At 32.2% G+C, this 19,150-nt stretch overlaps 1 protein-coding gene across 1 annotated transcript; it reads left to right on the top strand.

Annotated features, from left to right (window-relative positions):
- The first annotated feature begins 1,656 nt into the window (after positions 1–1,656).
- LOC105837647 lies at positions 1,657–18,741 on the top strand. Its single transcript, XM_012682587.3, has 3 exons — positions 1,657–2,129; positions 17,010–17,189; positions 18,231–18,741. The coding sequence occupies exons 1-3, from the start codon at positions 1,971–1,973 to the stop codon at positions 18,309–18,311; spliced, it is 420 nt and encodes a 139-aa protein (XP_012538041.1). The 5' UTR covers positions 1,657–1,970; the 3' UTR covers positions 18,312–18,741.
- Positions 18,742–19,150: the final 409 nt, after the last annotated feature.

Raw genomic sequence — 19,150 nt, forward strand, 5'->3', positions numbered from 1 at the left:
TTCGTATCGCTCTTTATTTAAATACTTTTTGCTAATTTACTTACCAGTTTTAATGTAACAGCTAAATTGCGTTATAATTTAATATAAATTATATAATTTAATAGTTACAATTAATTCTATAAAATCTATAATTTTATAAAAAAATTATAGCACTGGAGAGGTGGAAATGAACTTCCATCTCTAGAATTATCTCCTCCACTCAATCATCGACTTTGTTTCTAGCCCGACGCCACTATTCCCATCTGCACCTGTTAAGCCGTCAGAAATCCGTTCGTACCTGTTGAAATGTGAACTGTAAATTAAAGAGTCTCATATGAGATATCAACTCAGATAACCCCGTCTTGTAATTCGATACGATATTTGTGTAATTTCTTAAATAAAAGTAGTAGCTATTTCATATAACAAATTGTAACAAAAATGCTCTGTTTTATCACAAGTAATTAAAGTATCAAAGATTTATTTGAGACGACGGAGAAGATTTTATTTTTGTGATAAAATTTTTATTTCTCTCGCACAAAAGAGTCGTAACCTTTGAAAATGTGTTACTTATTTCTCGGGCAGCGAGCTGACATTATTTGTCGTCATCGGTGACGACAAATAACGTCAGTTTGCTACTTGGGTTTACTTCTAGAAAAATGAAATCTAATAACTTGTCCTTTAATTTGTCTTCAATTAGTTTCAGCTTTGGATTCAAAAAATTGTAAATTTAATACTTATGTATGTAGATAAATTTCAGAAAAAGATTTATATATGTGAAAGACGCGCTTTATCTTCTTAAGAAAATCGATTTATTAATTCTATAATTTATCAAGTTCTTTTAATGTGTTAAAGTATTAATGCATTACAAATATAACGTTAAACTTGATTCATGTTTCATTGTATACAAAAAAAGGAAAGAACGTTTTATTCGCGTTATGTCGAATTCGGTAAAACTCGCCGAATGTAAATTCACAATGTTACAATTAAAAAGTTAAAGAAGGTAAGCAAATAAGTATCTATTCAACTTTTTTTTCGTCATCTTGCCACTTTGTACAAGCCCACAAGTTTCTTTCAGAACGACTCTCAAGACAGAGAAAAAGAAAACTGTTCATTGAAACATCGCGCTTTAACATCGCGATGGATCAAGGCACAACCCGGTAAAGCATTTTTGAAAAAGAAAACTTTTAATTACCATCCGTTATGAAGAAGAATGAGCGAGTAACTTGTGCTGCCCGCGCTACTTCTGTTTCTTCATTAACGTTATACCGTGCATATACATAAAATGTATATATACATACACACGCGCGCGCGCATATATATATATATATATATATATATATATATATATATATATTCTTGAGAAAACAGCCGGACTGTAATTACTTTCATTGAGGAAGGAGTAAGCAAAAATAACTGCCCGACTTTGGCCCCCTCGCCGAGCTCGGCGTGCTCGCAACGGAAGCGCAACAGTGGCGAGGACATCCCTCAAGTGAACACGCGGTCGGTCCTCTCCTCGCGCGCGGGGCTTCTTCCGTTTCTTACGCGCGTCGTCGGTCGGGCAAGTACGGGCGCCTGCGTGATGCCGACCACGCGTGCAGACCGAAGTATATAGGATCGTAGCGGCCCATCGCCACCGTCACATTGCATCCCCCCGACATACGTCCTTCAGCTTCAGCAGAAGTCGCGACACCCCCAGTGGCGGTCGGTGCTCTCAGCTTCGGGCCGAGGGATCGGCGCCACCTCGAAGAACGTTGCTGCGTCGTGGACGCCCGATCGACCGGGATCGAGCAGACGTCTCGAAGACATCGAAGAGACATTCTCGTCTTCCTGGTTCCGCGTGGACGCCTTTTGCGCGACCATATATCGTCGCGTGCCGATTCTTCCTCCTGGAACCACCGCGCCGCATGTCGTAAGTCGAGGTGGCTTCACTGGCGCGGTAACAAGACTACGCAACATCCCGGCGATAGGATTCAGGATCGCGCGTTGTTAATATGGGCATCAGCTTCATTTCGTTGGTCGTGGTGACTATGGTACCGATAATCACCGGTAGTTTCGGATGTGCTGTGGGGAAGAGGAGCACCACGGGCGACAGCATCGCTATCGAGAACATCGACTATCCCGATTACTCGTCGCCTAAACACAGCAATCCGGTAAGTAAAGGATACATTGATCATTCCGGATTTATTCCGTTTTTAGTCCGGATTTACTCCGGATTTAGCACGACGTTCGAAATTGCGCGAGTCACGAGTGCCTTCTCACTCGTTCTGTTCATTTCCATTAATTTCGATTGATTTTGATCTCGATTTAGTTCACCCTTTATCTGTTTTTAGTTGTAAGAATTAGAAAAGCAAGAGTAAGTTAAACCGCGATTCAAGTTAATGTACGTTGGTGAAAATTGACATTAGACATATATTTTCTGCCTTTAGCTTCAATATTTGTCTTAACTGCTCTTAAAACGTTTCAATAATAGAGATTCGATAATGAAGAGAGAGAAAGAAAGAGCGAGAGAGAGAGAGAGAGATCCCAACGTCGTTTTGCGCAGAAATCTGTTCCTTGATTAGAATGCGGACAGATCCAAATTTTCTTTAAACTGTTATAAGTGATTGTCAGAATTTTGAAAACATTGAACATTTTTGAAATATGTAGTGTACAGAATCAGGAAAATAAACACGCAAAATCATAAAATTTCACACGCGTTTACTTAAAAAAGATTGCATTCTCTCATTCGATTTTTGTGACACAATCAAAAGTAATTTGTGTGCTCGCCATTAATTTGCTATTTTTGTACTACATGGTTATTCAAAACAATACTCTGTTAAGATCGTGTTACACGTACATGACATGCTCTGTTATTTTACAAGTTATCTTCCGCAATTTTCTGCATTTGTTCGAAAATATACGAAAATTACATGTTCGACATTAATTCACTGTTTCCTTTTCCACATGTGAATACTTTTTTATAAAGTGTTACAAACATCTATACAAAATTTTTACCTTGAGAGAACAAAGTAGGTGTGAAGATAAAAACAAAAAATTTTTATTTTATTTTATTTTCAAAATAAAAATTGTTTTTTTTTCATTTACATAGAAAATAATTATACGAAAATATTATTGCAATCAAAAATGTTATTGCAGTCCGAAGAGGAAATTGAAATTTTGGATACGATATTAGCCAAATAAGCATTATGTACGAGAAACCCACATAAATGCGTGAGCACGGGCATAAAAAAACATATTGTTCTTCATTATTATTATTTCTATTTTTTATTTATTTTTTACAATCAGAACTTTATTCTATAAACATTGCAAAATAGAATAGTTAATAAAAAGAAAGTAAAAAATAGAATTGCACGAAAATCTGCGACGAGATTGAAATACGAAATCGGGCTTTCACTTAAAAAAATGAAGAAAATGGAAAAACCTGACCACATCGTAACATGGCACGATTGTGCAAACGTCAAAATATGTCGCTCATAAAAACGTTCAAATAATATAAAACTTTCTTCCAAGTTTTTTTCTAAAATAAATTAAAATAAATAAACATATGTATTAGAATGTATACATAGCAAATAAACAACTGTACAGAAAATTCATCAAATATAATTCTCTTCGTCTGCATCTGGAAAGAGGAAACCGTTGATTCTCCTTTTAGTAATTGCATTACGTTATGACATAAATTCAAATTCAAGAAGACACTGGCGAGTCGTTTATCGCATTTATTCTGACTGCCGCTTCTTGGTTCTCCCTCTCCTTTTCTCTTTCTCTGTATCCGGTGACTTTTATTTTTCTCTTCTCATCGAAATTTCTTATATTTTCTAATTATAATAACGATTTCTATCATGTTTCCCGCGGAAGCGAATCGAGAACGTAACCGAATATTCACCGAATATGTATATATTGTACATCAGTGTGTTTTTATACTTCGATCTTTGATTACACTCAAAGAAATACACGCTACTTTAACAAGCGAAATGTTGAGTTTACGGGATCATAATGCAGCACTTTGAACGCACGAGAACTGGCAATTTGTAAATTTTACGGTAATCCAACACCATATCAAAGACTATACTATAAGCCATTTTAACCAACTTACTTCGACTACTAAGATTAACCCTAGCAGTCCACATGTCGTACACTTACATTGTTCGTGATATCTTGAACATTGTTGTAAGTTCCATTTTACTTAAAAAAATAATATTCTCATTACTTATAATAAAAGAGTTTTTAAATTATTAAAATTTTATGTCAAAATATAACCTGATTTTGCGTCTGCTGAAACTAAATACATTTCAAATATATTTTGGATATAACGTATGAGCTACTACTCATTATAATTTCACGTTTCGTTTTTTTTACATCCATTACTATACATTATTATATTCGTTTTTTTTTTTCACATTACCGAATATCGAATATTTTTGGTATTTTTATGGCGAAGAAGGATTGTTCTCAGGTGATGATCAAAATATCATAAAGAGAAAAAGAGCCAATTGAGAACCATCTAACCTTCGGCTGTATAATTTTATCACGATTCGATTCGTTGACTCCTTATCCCGTTAATACTTTTATTAAAAGTTTTTTTCTTTCTCAGTACATTTTTCTTCATACATAATGTTATTAGCGACGGCGTAAAATATATGTAGAGATAAAACTTAAGAATATTAAATTTTACATCAATGTTTTTTAAGAGAAAATATATTAATTCGTCCTGTCAAGAGAGTTCAATGATTTGATTTAGAATAAAAATTATATTTGCAATTTGTTAAAGACTATGTAAAATTGTTCCATTTGCAATTACTTACAAATGAAATAATTCATCCATTTGCAACTGTACTCTTGACAATATCTTCTACACCCTCAGCGTTTCAAAGGCATTTAGATTTTGCGCTGTTTATCCAGTAAACACCAACTAACAGTAACATAATATTGTAATTTCCCGCTTAATATATGTAAATATAATATAATGTACATTATACATAATATTTACATTATCAAGAAATTATAAACAATAGGATATTATAATTGTTGTTATGTTACTGTTATTTAGTGTTTATTAAGTAACAATTTATTTTGATTTCTTCTTACGCGGCGCTTAAAAATTTTGTTTTTTCTGCTTTTGTTCATAACTCAATATCATCAAGATCAGCTAAGGGATGATAAATGTTATTTAGTTGCAGAAGCACACTCTGTAATATCTTTTTAACTTCCTAGCCGTATATCTCGTAATGTGTCTTTGCGTTAATTAATCGCAGATTTTTCACGCTTGATTAAGCAAAACGCTCTAAGCGCAGCTAATTGTTCGCAAATACTCATTTACAAGTTACACTACTGGGAAAACAGTTTGTGCGAGGCTGCCTACGAAAGATCGAAGAAACTAGGAGTTGATTGCAACAGCGTATCGCTTTAACGACGAACTGCGAATACCTCGTCCCACTTACCGTGGAATTATTAACTTCTCAGACGATGATTCCATTACCTGTTAATAATCGCGCTTCGTTAATTCTATCGGCTACGACTTACGATCCTCTGTTTAGACGGAGACACATTGTCGCGCAACTTTGTCGACGCTTCATTTCCGTGATCGCCCTCTCGATTGGCTTTCGTTTCGAGGAGGAGGCCAACGAATTCCCTGGATGTGTATTAATTCGTTCAAGTCGCTCGCTCCAATGACGTTGCGATAATGTTGTTTTAAATTGAAACGTTAACTAAAGTATAATTATCATCTCTTTAATAATAATAATGTTAAAAAATTTGTTATAAGGGATGAGACAAAACTATGCGTATTTGTAATAATCATCTATCCAAAGTTTGAATTCTGAATCCTTACAGAAACGTAAAACCAATGTTTTGGAAATAAAATAATTAAGACAGAAAGAAAGAAATTTAGTTGTTAATTAAATATTGTCTTTGAAGCATAGAAATTTAATTATGTGGAATTAAATTCTTATTAATCCTACTTAAATCATTTATCTTACGAAAACTAAATGTCGAGATCGAAAAATGCCTTTATAATATATCTTTATAATATTTTATATCTTTAAAATTGTTAATTAATTTTTGTTAATTATTTAAATTGTATGTGAACAAATATACATAAAAGAAAATAAAAGAAAGAAAATAGCATATTCTATAATAAGTTAAATATATATCTACATTTTTCACACAATATTATCATAAAAGAATAAATTTTATTATGTCGTCTGAGTTTACTTTCTTTATCAGTTTTTTTCTGTAGCCTTCATTAAAAATTGAACGTTTAATTACTTTCTTATTGCCGTCATTCGCTCATGGCGTTGCAAATCAATCAGTATATTTAATAATTTCAATAATTCTTGCATTACTCTTTGCAATTAAAAATTAAAATTTATATGAATATTTCTTTGTAATGTTTTTACATAAAGTTTATCAATGCTTGAAAAATAAGTGTTATTAATTAATTTTCATATTGCAAAAAAAATTATTTATATTATTTACAAGTTGTACCTGCATGCTTACATGTATACATGTATATATATATGTTGCATCCAAAAATAAACAATAAAAATTACATAACTATTTAAAATGGGGCAATTAATATAAAACTATTTCAATATATAATATGCAATATCTTCTAACCACAATGACAGTATTCATTCTTCAAAATCTATATATTTTAAAATTATATCTGTACATATATTATCTATAAAAATTATATTACAGGATTTTCTGTAAAGCAGCAGAAAATTTGCTATTAATTCGCATATTTTCATCACCAGCTGCGTTAATTTTTTTAATATACGTATATTTCAACATCAGGCAAAATTGGAATTAATTAATGTACATGAAACGTAATTAAGAGCGTTCATGATCAAGAAGATCGACATGGCTCTATTGCGTTCTTATGTTAGCTTTATTGAAACTTATATGCGCGACAGCTTGATAATCTAGATATCTTTGATTAATATAAATTATGTTTAATTATTTCGATGTAGCAAGAGTGTCAGGCAATTTATTTTGGCCTGCGTAGCGAGTTAATTAAATCGCGCGTGACTTATTGAAATGTATCCTGCTTAATGTCAGTCGCGTCGAAAATACGTGAAAATAAACGTGAAAATTTTGGAATGATTAAATGACTCATTTTTATGACAAAAGAAATTCATTTTCTGTAAAGTCGACGTATTTACGTTGCCAACAATACGCATGAGAGTCGATGCGGATATTCGCGGATATAGAACATTCCTTATATTTTCCATGAAGGTGCGAAAGTTTATCACGTAATAGCAATCTTAGGACTATAATAATGCATTGTGTCTTTCTCAAATATTCGAGCTGACAGTAAAATTGGCTTAAGCGGTTGACAGTTAATATACAGTCTCTCAAATCAAAGTCTTTACGACATTATGTAATGATCCTTCCTTTATATATATATATAGAAAGAGAAAGAGAGAGAGAGAGGGATTGTATCCTCCCAATTTACATTTTGCCTAATAACTTTGTTAATAATAAAATATTTTATATCAAAAATGTAACATTTATACACACACATACATTTATAATGAGCAAAGTAATAATATTTACCCATATCGGAGGTTATCATACATGAGATTGTGCATTTGGTAGTTACAGCGAACTTGATAGTGTCAAGACCCGCGGCCTCCGTTGTTCAGCTGAAGTTCCAACCGTATTGTTTCCGAGTTACGTCGCGATGCGTCGGTATAACTCCTTATTCTCGCTTTGAATCGCACACTTATCGGTATCCGAAGGAGCGACAATAGCTGAGGCGGAAGGAGCGAGGGTGAGGAGGGAGGGGAGGGGGAGGCAGAATCCTAAAAATAGATGAATGAGTGCAGCTTGAAGAGACGTCATATTTCAGGCATTAAAATCTCCCACCCTACGTCGCGCGCACATGAAAAAATGAATATGCATATTTTCTCAACTCTGTCATCTCGCAAGTTTTCCCGTCTTCGTCGTCGCCGCGTGTTGGAAGTCGACGATATCACAAATTCTGTTATTCCCGAAACAATTGCGCGAAGTTTCATGCATTTCACATATATCTCGTCCAATGTATCGCGCGTATCACAGAAGAAAGATAAAGAGAAATTACACGTCCGGCGAAGCGTGTAATTTATACGAGTTTTACGCACCCCCTCACCCAGAATCACGGCGATCTAAACGCGACGCGTTTTTTTTTAATTTTTTTAAATTTTTGCTTGCAATTGAATCACATTCTTGAAATCATTTTGTTTCAAATTGGAAAAAGTTCTCGCAAAAAGTTAACACGGAGCGAAGTGACATGGAGTTCCAACAGACGGATCTGACACGGATGGCACTCTAATATTCATTTTGAATTGGGCGTGAGATCGTGTTTGGGCGAGAATATGTGTTTTTCATATGCGTGCGCGTTTCCGCACACGGACACGCCCGCGCGTACGTGCGATTGCATGTTGTAACATTTTGATATGTTTTGATATCGGTCAACCCGAATCCGTTTGCCCGAACACGCTTCAATTAATTCCCGCCTCGACGTAACGCGAAGGATGCGCGATGACGCAGAAAAGTCCCGCGTCTCATTGGCGCGGTAATAAATTTTATCTCCGTGCCCCGCTAATCGTTAATCCGACGTTTTATCGGGATTAATACGTCGGCCTAGGACAGTTACAAATTGTCCAGAAATCAACCGGTTCCAGTTCATGGATCGCCGTATTTGCCCGGCCATAGCGACAGAACACTTTACGTTAGTCCTAACATGACTCTAATCATCGTTAAGTTCATTCCGCTTCGCGGGAAGACCGAGCATCTCGAAGGAAAAACGTTTGCTGAAACGCCGATAAAATATTATTCGGCGATCGTCGCGCGTTATTGCATCGGTAATGTTATTGATTCTGACCTGGAATTGCTGACTTAAGAGACGATCGTAAATATGTTTATGGTTATTTCACAGAAAGATTCGGAGAGTATCTTTCTCTCTCTCTCTCTCTCTCTCTCTCTCTCTCTGTCTTTCTTTCGAACCTCTCGTAAAAACAAGTTTTTTTTTTTAAGACAGTTATATGTATATATGACAAAACGATCGCCCTTTGCGGGAACTTTCCCCTTAAATAAATATATTTCAGTTTTTAAGCGGACATATGCGCAATATACGTATACATGAGCTATATAAGTGGTAATGCGTACACCAGGAATCATAAAGGAATATATATCCCTAAGGGGTTTTATTTTGGATTGGAATGAAATTTTGAAACGTATATATACGAGGAATGGCGAAACGCGCGCGGGACAAGTGGGCCTTTACATCAACTGAAATTGGGTCGTTTTATGATCCCTTTTTAAGAATTCAAATACATTTTATCTAAAAAGTTTATCTGTCTTAACTTTTTCGTGCCCGCATGAATGTAATTATCCAATACTGCGATTTATCGTTAACTAAATTTCGTTATAGACAGTGTTTTTTATTAATATTTATTTTTCATCGAAAAAGTTGATGAACTATTCATTAGCCAACAAAAGTTGCGAGTTCTCACTTTCATTTGTTGCATGTGCGGTTACGAGCTGGGCACGTGTATTTTAATAAATTACGGATTCATTTAATATTTCCTCGTCCCCGCACCATGAAACGCAGCCAACAGATTCATTGTTAAAAATTAATTAATAATTATAAAAAATAATTAGCACTACATCATGTTACTTTTTTTTGTTGTGTACAATAACGCATAAATTACTATATTATTACTACATAAAAGATTAATACAATGTAACAAAAACTTGTTATAATGCGTGATGCTATTATAATATTAACATAAAGTGCTTTCGCAGATTATGTAAGAGCACCTTCATATATTGGAATCTATAAGCTTGATGAAGTCACTACACGAAGTAGCTGCAAAGTTTAACTTGCTTTATTACTTTGTCTATTAACGCAATACAGTCTCGTAGATGCGTTTAAGACACGATTTCTAAGCGAAAACTTTCTCCTTTCTTCTTCGGGTTTAACTTTAAAACTTTATCGCAATTTTCATCATCTTTTCAAGCTTTGTTGCGTTTCTCGCTCTCTGAAGTTTATGCAATAGAATATTGATAAATATAATTAATATTTTATGTATACATGTGCATTTTCCTAACTTTCTATTTCCAATAATCTCAATAAAATTCTCGGGGCAAATTATATTTAAAAAAGAAACTTGCTACTTCTCTTATATCTCCTTTCGCACCGTTCTGCTAGTATTTGCTATTTAGATAGAAGTTTAAAGAAGAGCGCTAGTTTACGATTGCCTCAATTTTTCCTCAAACAGATACATATAAAAGTCCCTAATGTGTTTTTGCAACTTCAAATTTATCTACAGAATAGATATATAAATTTAATCGAATAATTCAAATAAAGTTTTATATTTCAAAGACATTTTTGTGATATTTTGTATATATCATTAAATTTTCTTTTTGTAGAATAATAAAACAAATTTATTTCAAATAATTTATTCATAATTTTTATTAATAATTTATTAATACGCAAGGCTCAAACTGTTTTTATCGTGTATGATTGTACTGCTCATTAAAGTATAATAGATGTCTTGATAAAAAAGTATCTTTAATTTACAGTGTAAATTCTTTAATTTAAAAATCAAATCTGTTTCTTTTTCTTAAAAACGGCATTTGTTTTTATAACACGAATTTACGAAAGATTTCACGTGTCTTTCTTCGCGCATTTTGCTTACTCATAATTTATATCATTTTGCCTTCTTTCTCCTTTTTTTTCAATCTCCGTTTCCCATTAAAGAAATTGCTTCATTTCAATATTTGTCTTCTACCGCATCAAACCTACGAAATCATGCGCTTAACTCTAAGTTTTCTATTTCCGGCCTTATCGTCAGTGATTTTTATCTTTTTACTCCTGTCTGCTATGATTGAAATGTCGAATTGAGATAAGTATGCAACAAAAATCGTGCGAATTTTAATTACATTACAAATATATCTTGACTATGAACTTGTTAAGAAAAACTTGTTAATTTTCATAATTCAATTCTTCAATTCAATCTTTTACTGACATTTAAATGACATAAATAATAAATAATATTCTTCCAAAATATATTATATTTATTAATAAAAATGCATCCAAACATTGAGAAGGGACATTTGCTTTATCGTTTTGTATAAAAATTAAATAATATTCAAAATTATTTCCAATGTCTAAGTTTATTGCACTATGTAGAAACTTCTTACGTACTGTTTGCAAGAAAGTATATTCTTTAACACTCATCACATTTTAGTATCTCAAATACAAGCCATTAACACGCGGTTTGCTACACATGTTACTTATTGGAAACAATGCAAGCACGGCAAACAGTTGAGTAATTGAAGGAATTTCGTAATTGCAATTGTAATTGGAATTTCTTTGAGTCAAAGTGCACATAATTAGAGGTGAGAAATCAATTTGATGGAATAATGTTAAATAATACAACACATGGAGCTAAAGTTACTAAACACTATTATAGTAAATTAGTAAAGCTAATATAACAAACTCTCAACTATCAGTAATTATTAATGTATATAAATAATTATATACATTACAATTATATTGACACAAATGTTTTTCAGCGTAAAAATTTATTTTTTACAATACGTTAAAAATATAAATTTTACGAAATAAATTTTTTATAAGTTTAATGTTTAATAAATTTTCCAGTGTTTCAAGCATTTACACATTATTATTAAATCTGACAACCAAATTAATTTGAGATATTATTTCTAGCTTATTTTATACAATTGCGTTTTAGTCCGACAATCGGCACGCATTTCATAAAACTGAAAATGTATTTAGTAATTATATAATTATATTATTAAACATAGGAAATCCGTTTTGATCGAAAAAAGACATTTTTTCCTTTTTCTTGTATCATCGGTCTAATATCCTACTTATTATCATTATTGTAATATATTATAATATACTTATTATTGTAATTTTTTATGTTAAAAAATATATTCGCCAATACCGCTCCTCTCTTCCACCCCTCCTCTCTCTCTCTCTCTCTCTCTCTCTCTCTCTCTCTCTCTCTCTCTCTCTCTCTCTTAATTCTCTCTCGTTACAGTTTATTACATTCAAATAATACATTAGATCAAGTCTCAGAATAAAATTTTTTTTCGTTTATAATATTATGTATACATACTTTTATTATTTCTACAAAATTTTGTGCTTTTAAAAGTCAAATGCATTATCACTCGTTTGGAACGTAGCGGTAAAAGAATTAAATAGACTTTCGTTGAAAAGTTTGTACTAAGAATTTTTAAAGATTAATTATATTAAAGTTGGCATGTAAACATTTTATAGCTTTCATACTTAATTCGGCATCGAATAAATAATGATAACTACTTTATGAAACAGCTTTGTTTCCGCGAAATGGACAAATCAATTTGCTTGCTAACTCTCCGCTTGAAATTTCATGACATACGTACATTTTTATGCATACCTAGGTGTAGGTAGACTCTTCATGAATGAATGGCGATCACTTCGTAAAAAATGAAAATAGAAATGTATATTTGCTCTCTCATTCTCTCTCTTTGTTTTGCCTTTCTCTTTAAATCAACATTTGTTTGGTGTACGTGACAATAATAAACTCTGCAACGCCGATAATGCTTTTAAGCGTTCATGAATGTCGCAATTAAACACTGATTGCCCAGTGTCGCAACCGCGACCGATCGTTTCCGCTTTCTTTTCTCTTCCATTCGTCGTTTTTGCGAATGGCTATCGATGTTTTTTCCCGTTAAAAATTGTTTCACTAAATGTAGTTGACACTGTTGATTGGAACATTCGGCGGTTTTCAAATACAAAATAACTTTGAATAACAAAACACTGACATATAATTGCGCGCAATTAATATGAATCATACTGCATTCTTTTCTATTAAACAAATATACAAAGAGATTTAAAACTCCTTTCTTTAAAAAGAAAAACACAGTAACTCGATAAAACGTTTTATCTGTTTAATTTTTACCTATCTAATTTACCTTTCTCACCTAGTTTTATAAGAAATTGAATTGGAATTAAATATTTCAGTTAAAAAAATCTCAAATAATTAAAAAAAATAATTTAAAAAAAACAATTTGCAGAATCAAAATTGCTTCTACATTTTTAATTTGGCTAATAAGTTTATTGTCAAACCGATTTAATATTAATCGAAAGACTTTTGTTGCTCTTCATTCAAGCTGAGCGTTAAAATGAAATGAAGTATTGGGATTATCGGAATTTCAATTATACATTACTAACTCAGAAATTAAATTTTACAAAATGTTCTTTGACGTTGAGTTCCACTCCATCATTTATTCTTTCCCGATAAAATTGAAATACGTAATGAAACGGTTACATACATGATATTATATAATAACTAGCCTACATGTAAAGGAAAATCGTTTTTTTTTTCGAAAAGCAAGCTTTTTATTGAATTTAATTGACATTATTCCGTAGCTAAAAATTCTATCAAATGCGAAAATCTACCAAAGTTCACGAATTACTTGCGAAATGATAAATGGCTTTATTTCAATTCCAAAGTCCGTTGTTACGCACATTATTGCGATTGTCAAACGCAATTTTATAAATAGAATCCTAAGAGGGTTTTCATTCTATATACGAATCTATATTCTGTTGCATGATGCAATGTTAAAAGCACACGTATCAATGAATTTGGATAAGGGCTCTTTATAAGTAAGCCGAGGAGAGAGAAAATGTCATGTACAGTTTCATTGCGTATTTAAAACTGGGTCTCAATTGGAAGGTATGAATGAGGATAGTGTGCTGCATTATTTGAATGCAGGAAGCTCTTCCGTGTGCGCGCGGAGAGATCAGACGAAGTGTGTCTTACATTGAGTAAGCGATTTACGTTTCTCATGCCCTTTCACGAAGCTGGTCTCACAGCTCTAATCTTCATTGGACTAAATCCCGGTTGCGTGGGCACGATTTTCCACGAAACGTCACGGGCGTAATGAAAGGAAAGAAAAGTGTCCTGGCCATCCTTTGGGAAATCGATTGAAATGAATAAAGTAGGAGCTAGTGAATATGTGCGTGTACATGCAAGATGCAATGATATATGTTACAAGCCAATGATTGTTTGCTTCAACAAACCGATGCGGCGCGTATAGAGTACGTGGCAATCTCGATGTTTGGTTTTGCGCAACGCAACAAAATTGCGAACAAGAATTGCAATAAATATTTAAAGAACGCGTATATGTGTAAAAGACATCCTAGATTTCTCGTCCTTTCTTTCATCTAAAAATAAGAAGAAACTACTTTTTAGTCAAATGGCTCTAACACTCAAATACCATGTAAATACGTCACTGTAAAATAAAATACATTTATTTTTCAGAGCAGAGGATTTAACTTGTTCTAAGCGAGAAACTGTTGCGGGTATCGGACTCGTCTCTAAAATTGTCCGATTAATAAACGACACCTACGCACGTAATGAACAAGCTAACTAGATCTGTACCGTCACAAGTTTCAGAGGGCCTGATGTAGTAATATAGATAATCCAATTGACTCTTCTCCTAAATGTCTCGTTATATTAATCGGAAAATTATAATCTTGTTACAAAATCTATTATAAAAGAACGATGTAAAAATTGTAAAAAACAATAATATCATGGAACGAAAAAGCGAGTGAAAAAGAAGAGCAAATTGATTTGAGTTTACAAAATTTATCAGAAAAAGATTGTAATATAATAATATCGGACGTGCTGATACAGATTCTGAAAGAAAAAGAAATAGAGATCGCGAACGTCAAACCAGAAGCAGAAACAGAAGAAAAGCACAAACCAAAGAAAAGCGAGACGATATAGATCGCGAATGGATTGCGAAAATACTGAATTGCGAAAAAATAATCAACAGTTTCCGTTAATGTATGGAATTTAATTTTTACTCTGCCATTTACCTTTCTCTTTACTTCATCCTTGATTTCGAAAAACATTCAGACATGTTATCTTTTCTTAGTTTTTTTTAATTAAAATTAAGAGAGAATGGAGTTTAATTTTTATTGTTCACTTTAAGATTTAAAACCTTTATGAATAAAATATAGAATCTTACGTTTTTTTATAAAATATACAGTAATCAAATAAAATCTCTCGGAAAAGATTCTGAGAAATTTCAAAAATAGAAAAAATGGATTATTATTGTGACTTTTTTCTTCTTTGCTTATATTTTTTGCTCCGTTAGAAAGATCATCATCCATCTTAAAATGGTGAATTCACACATTTCTTTTTTAATCTTGGCAATGTCATAATTTTGATCGCGATATAATTTCGATAACAACCGTTTTATATATATATATTGATGGTACTGGATTAAATTCGTAACATCAATTCTTTCTCGCTCTGATTATCCTTAAAAGGTAAAGGTTATACCTAAAAGGTAAAGAATATCGAGACATATCTTTAATCTCGTCTGAATTCTCTTGAGCGCTCATTATTTTTATCGTCGATTTATCTTTCGTTCTAGCTAGTATTAACTTCCAGGACAAAGAAACTATCGATTTCGTCATGACGAACAGATACATTTCGATTCTCATATTTTCGTCTCTTCACTCTCGAGAACGTCGAGGATTCTTTGTTTAATTTGTCTCATTAAAATTCCAATATCTTTTAATTAATCTTCTACGATGCAGTTTTTTTGCTTATTACTTAGTAGTAAATGATGATAATAAAGAAGTACGATTACTTAAAAATAAATTTATTGTAGTTAAGGTACAAATAAAAAAACACGAATTTTGAATAAAAAGTGAAGAAAGAAAAAGAGGGAAAGGAAACTTACACACGCAGATTGGACTCTCCAGCTGTAGACTCAGGTTCGAAACCAGCAGCTTTGTGATTTTGCTCGCGTCGGATTACAACTCCCGCCTTTTAACTATTATAACACTTACCAGTCAAAAATACTGATATATTTCCTGGTGCTTGTTATATAAATTGTATATCTATTATACAAATTCATATAACACAACCACAGGGAAATATATTAGTATTTTTGGCTGGTATTATAATTAAAAAATAATTATATATGCATCAATATAATTTGATACCGATGCTTTTGTGTAAATATTAATGGGAAAATGGCGTCCAAATATTTATATTCAAAAAATAATTTTTTTATTTAAAAATAGAAAAAATAAAGAATGTAATATCATTTAAAAAATATATAAAATTATTAATGTATTTTTTTTATAATTGTAGTTAATCTTTCAAATCATAAATTACATTTAGTTGTCCGGGTATGGTAGATCAAATAATAATGATGAATTTTTTTCTTCATTCAGGTATCTACAATTTTCGTTTAAACTTCTTTAAATGGTAATCCGTGCACGTGTGCGTTTGCGCATCTGTCAATTAGACAAATTGAGGAAATAAGTCTACAGTCTATCGATCACTTGCTGTTCTCATTTTGTCGTTTTTTTTATTGTTTTTCACAACACTTTGTTAGCATGTTCATTAGAAACTACAGCACGTTCGCGGAAATTGTAACGGAATGAACAAAAGATGTCCTGATAAAGAATTCCTTAAAAAAAAACTTGTAAATTGAAACTAATAAACATACAATGAATTGAATTGCACTATACTATTTGTAAAATTAATTATGTATTTGTAAAGTTATGTCACACATGAGAGCAATAATAGAATATTCAATTTAATGTAATATATTATTTTATTTATTAAAAACTCAAAAAATTTTAGATAAAAATCGAAGAAACTTGGAAGAAAAATTTGCCGTATGTAATATAATTTTTTTCATAAATAAATATATTTTGTACATTTGAAAATTATCGTGTTTTTACATGGAATTATACATATTTTACGAAAAATATAAAATATATAATGTACGATTTTTCGTAAAGAACATATTTGAATTAAGGAGATTTTCGTTTGATTTGTATGTACTCGTATGTGTGTGTGTGTGTGTGTGTGTGTGTGTGTGTGTGTGTGTGTGTGTGTGTATGTGTGTGTGTGTGTGTGTTTTACAAAAATAAAAATTAAATCTTATCAATTTTATTAATTAGTAATATTTAATTTCTAATTTCAATTTTATTACAGGTAATGCCAAAAAGAGCGGCTCTATTACTCGATCAATTTCTGCTAGCTCTACAAAAGGCCGTTGATCACGGAAAAAGTTCAACTGGAAGTACATCTTATAAGCAAGTTGTAAGCAAGTCACCAACGCATCGTTTCCTAGCTGCCAACTCGGAAATCTTTCCTATAGTGGATGATCAAATGGTAACAAATTCGAAATTAATTTTTAAATAATCTTATTCGAAAAAATCCGAATACATTTTGAACTTGCTCATATTTTCTCTTATTTTAATATCACACTTATATCTCTGTAGCAGTAGTATTATCTACTTGAGCATTAAAATAAAAAATAATTCTTGTAACTATAATTTTAAAAAGTTTGATTATGTAAACTGCAATGTGATTTAAAAAGTCCGCTTAATCGTTATAAGAAATTGTCATATTAATGGTGCGCCTTATACTTCAATAATAATTTTAATAAAATATATTAGGTGTACAACTTTGTTTCCGCCGTTTTCCAATATATGGTTGTAGCGGTAAGTATAGTGGTCGAAATAAATAAACATCATACAATAAGCTTAGGCATTTTTAAACATAACGCCGTCGAAATATTAGTCAATTTATGTCTGCATCATAAAATTATTCTCGATTGAAAATGTCAGCTTACGAGCCAAATTCTCGTCATTTGCGGGAGGTTTTAATTTTTTACTTTAATATAAATAAATCTGCGGCTGAGGCTCATCGAATGCTCTCAAATGATGAGGCCGCTATTAATAAAAGAAGTGCCGAGAGTGGTTTCAACAGTTCAAGAACGGTGATTTTGACGTCGAAGACCGGCATGGCGGTGGAAGAGAGAAGGTTTTCAAAGATGCAGAATTGGAGGCATTACTTGACTCGTGTCAAACGCAAAAAGAATTGGCAGGATCATTGGGAGTGACTCAACAAGCCATTTCAAAACGCCTGAAAGTCATCAAACGGCGGAAGCAAGGTTGTACACCTAATAAAATAATAATTTAATATAATAAAAGTAGTACTAGGCGAGATAATATATACCGAGAAAAAAAATAAGTGAAAAAAATATAAACATGCCGAATCGGAAGAAAGTGAATAATAGTAAAAAGGTAACAATGCTCTAAAAACTTTAAAAATATCACATATTACTACATAGAAAAGTTTAATAGCTTCAATTAAATTTAAATGTATCTGCAGTAATAATCCACGTCTCCGTTTCTTTCTTACTTTCAGATGGACCTGAAACGACGCGGACACAAGAATGATCCTTGGCTTTGTTACTTCAATGCTCTCGCGTGTTACAAAAAGAAGTGATAATGATTAGGCAGCCGTCAAGTTTTCCTCAACTCCTAAAGACCGAAAGAAAGCACGCGAAATTTCGTATTATTTCCTCGACTTAGCTGCAGCAGCACGAAGAGATTGTAGCGGTGTTTTCTTCTAGAGTAAAAAAGAACAAGTAAAGATCAAGAATGTACAGTAGCACAAATTCGCACGTTTGCTATAACTTGGAACGACGAGACGAGTCTCCTTCGATCTCTTCATTTTTTTTTTTTTTTTGGCGCGCCAAAGCTCTACCTTTAAGCTCTTGTCCTCTATATCGCCGTCCCCTTTATTCGCGAATCATATGTGATAAGAGCGCATCAAGAAAAAATAATCTACACTTACTTTCTCTCTTGCTTATAAAGTAACTGACTGAACATCTGTTATCAATTAAATAACTCTCTTCAAGCATATCAAACCAAAATGAAATAGTTTGGTATAAACCTAAGTCATGTGAGTTTTTTTTTTCAGTTTTGACATCCGCTTTTGCGAGTTTTTTCCTTCTTATTTTCTGTTTCATTAGTCTCTGTCTTATTTGATGTTAATTAACGAGCGTATTTAAAATATGTACACAGGATGGACAACATAACTTGAGCATTTTAAATATTTTACTTGTTTTTGATAATATAAAGAAGTCAGAGGAAAATATTTTTGTTAACACCAACAGAACCTAGTTCGAAAGAATCAAATATTGTAACAAGTACAAAGGTTTTCTCAAGTTATATTTTTAAATTTTCGAACTAGCAAAGTTATTGCTAGTTTTAAAAATAAAATTATATTATTTATTTACATAATGACTCTTACTTATTCTGCAAAAAAGGTATTAAAATAAA

Source organism: Monomorium pharaonis, chromosome 3 (genome assembly GCF_013373865.1).
Source record: "Monomorium pharaonis isolate MP-MQ-018 chromosome 3, ASM1337386v2, whole genome shotgun sequence".
NCBI classification, from domain to species: domain Eukaryota; kingdom Metazoa; phylum Arthropoda; class Insecta; order Hymenoptera; family Formicidae; genus Monomorium; species Monomorium pharaonis.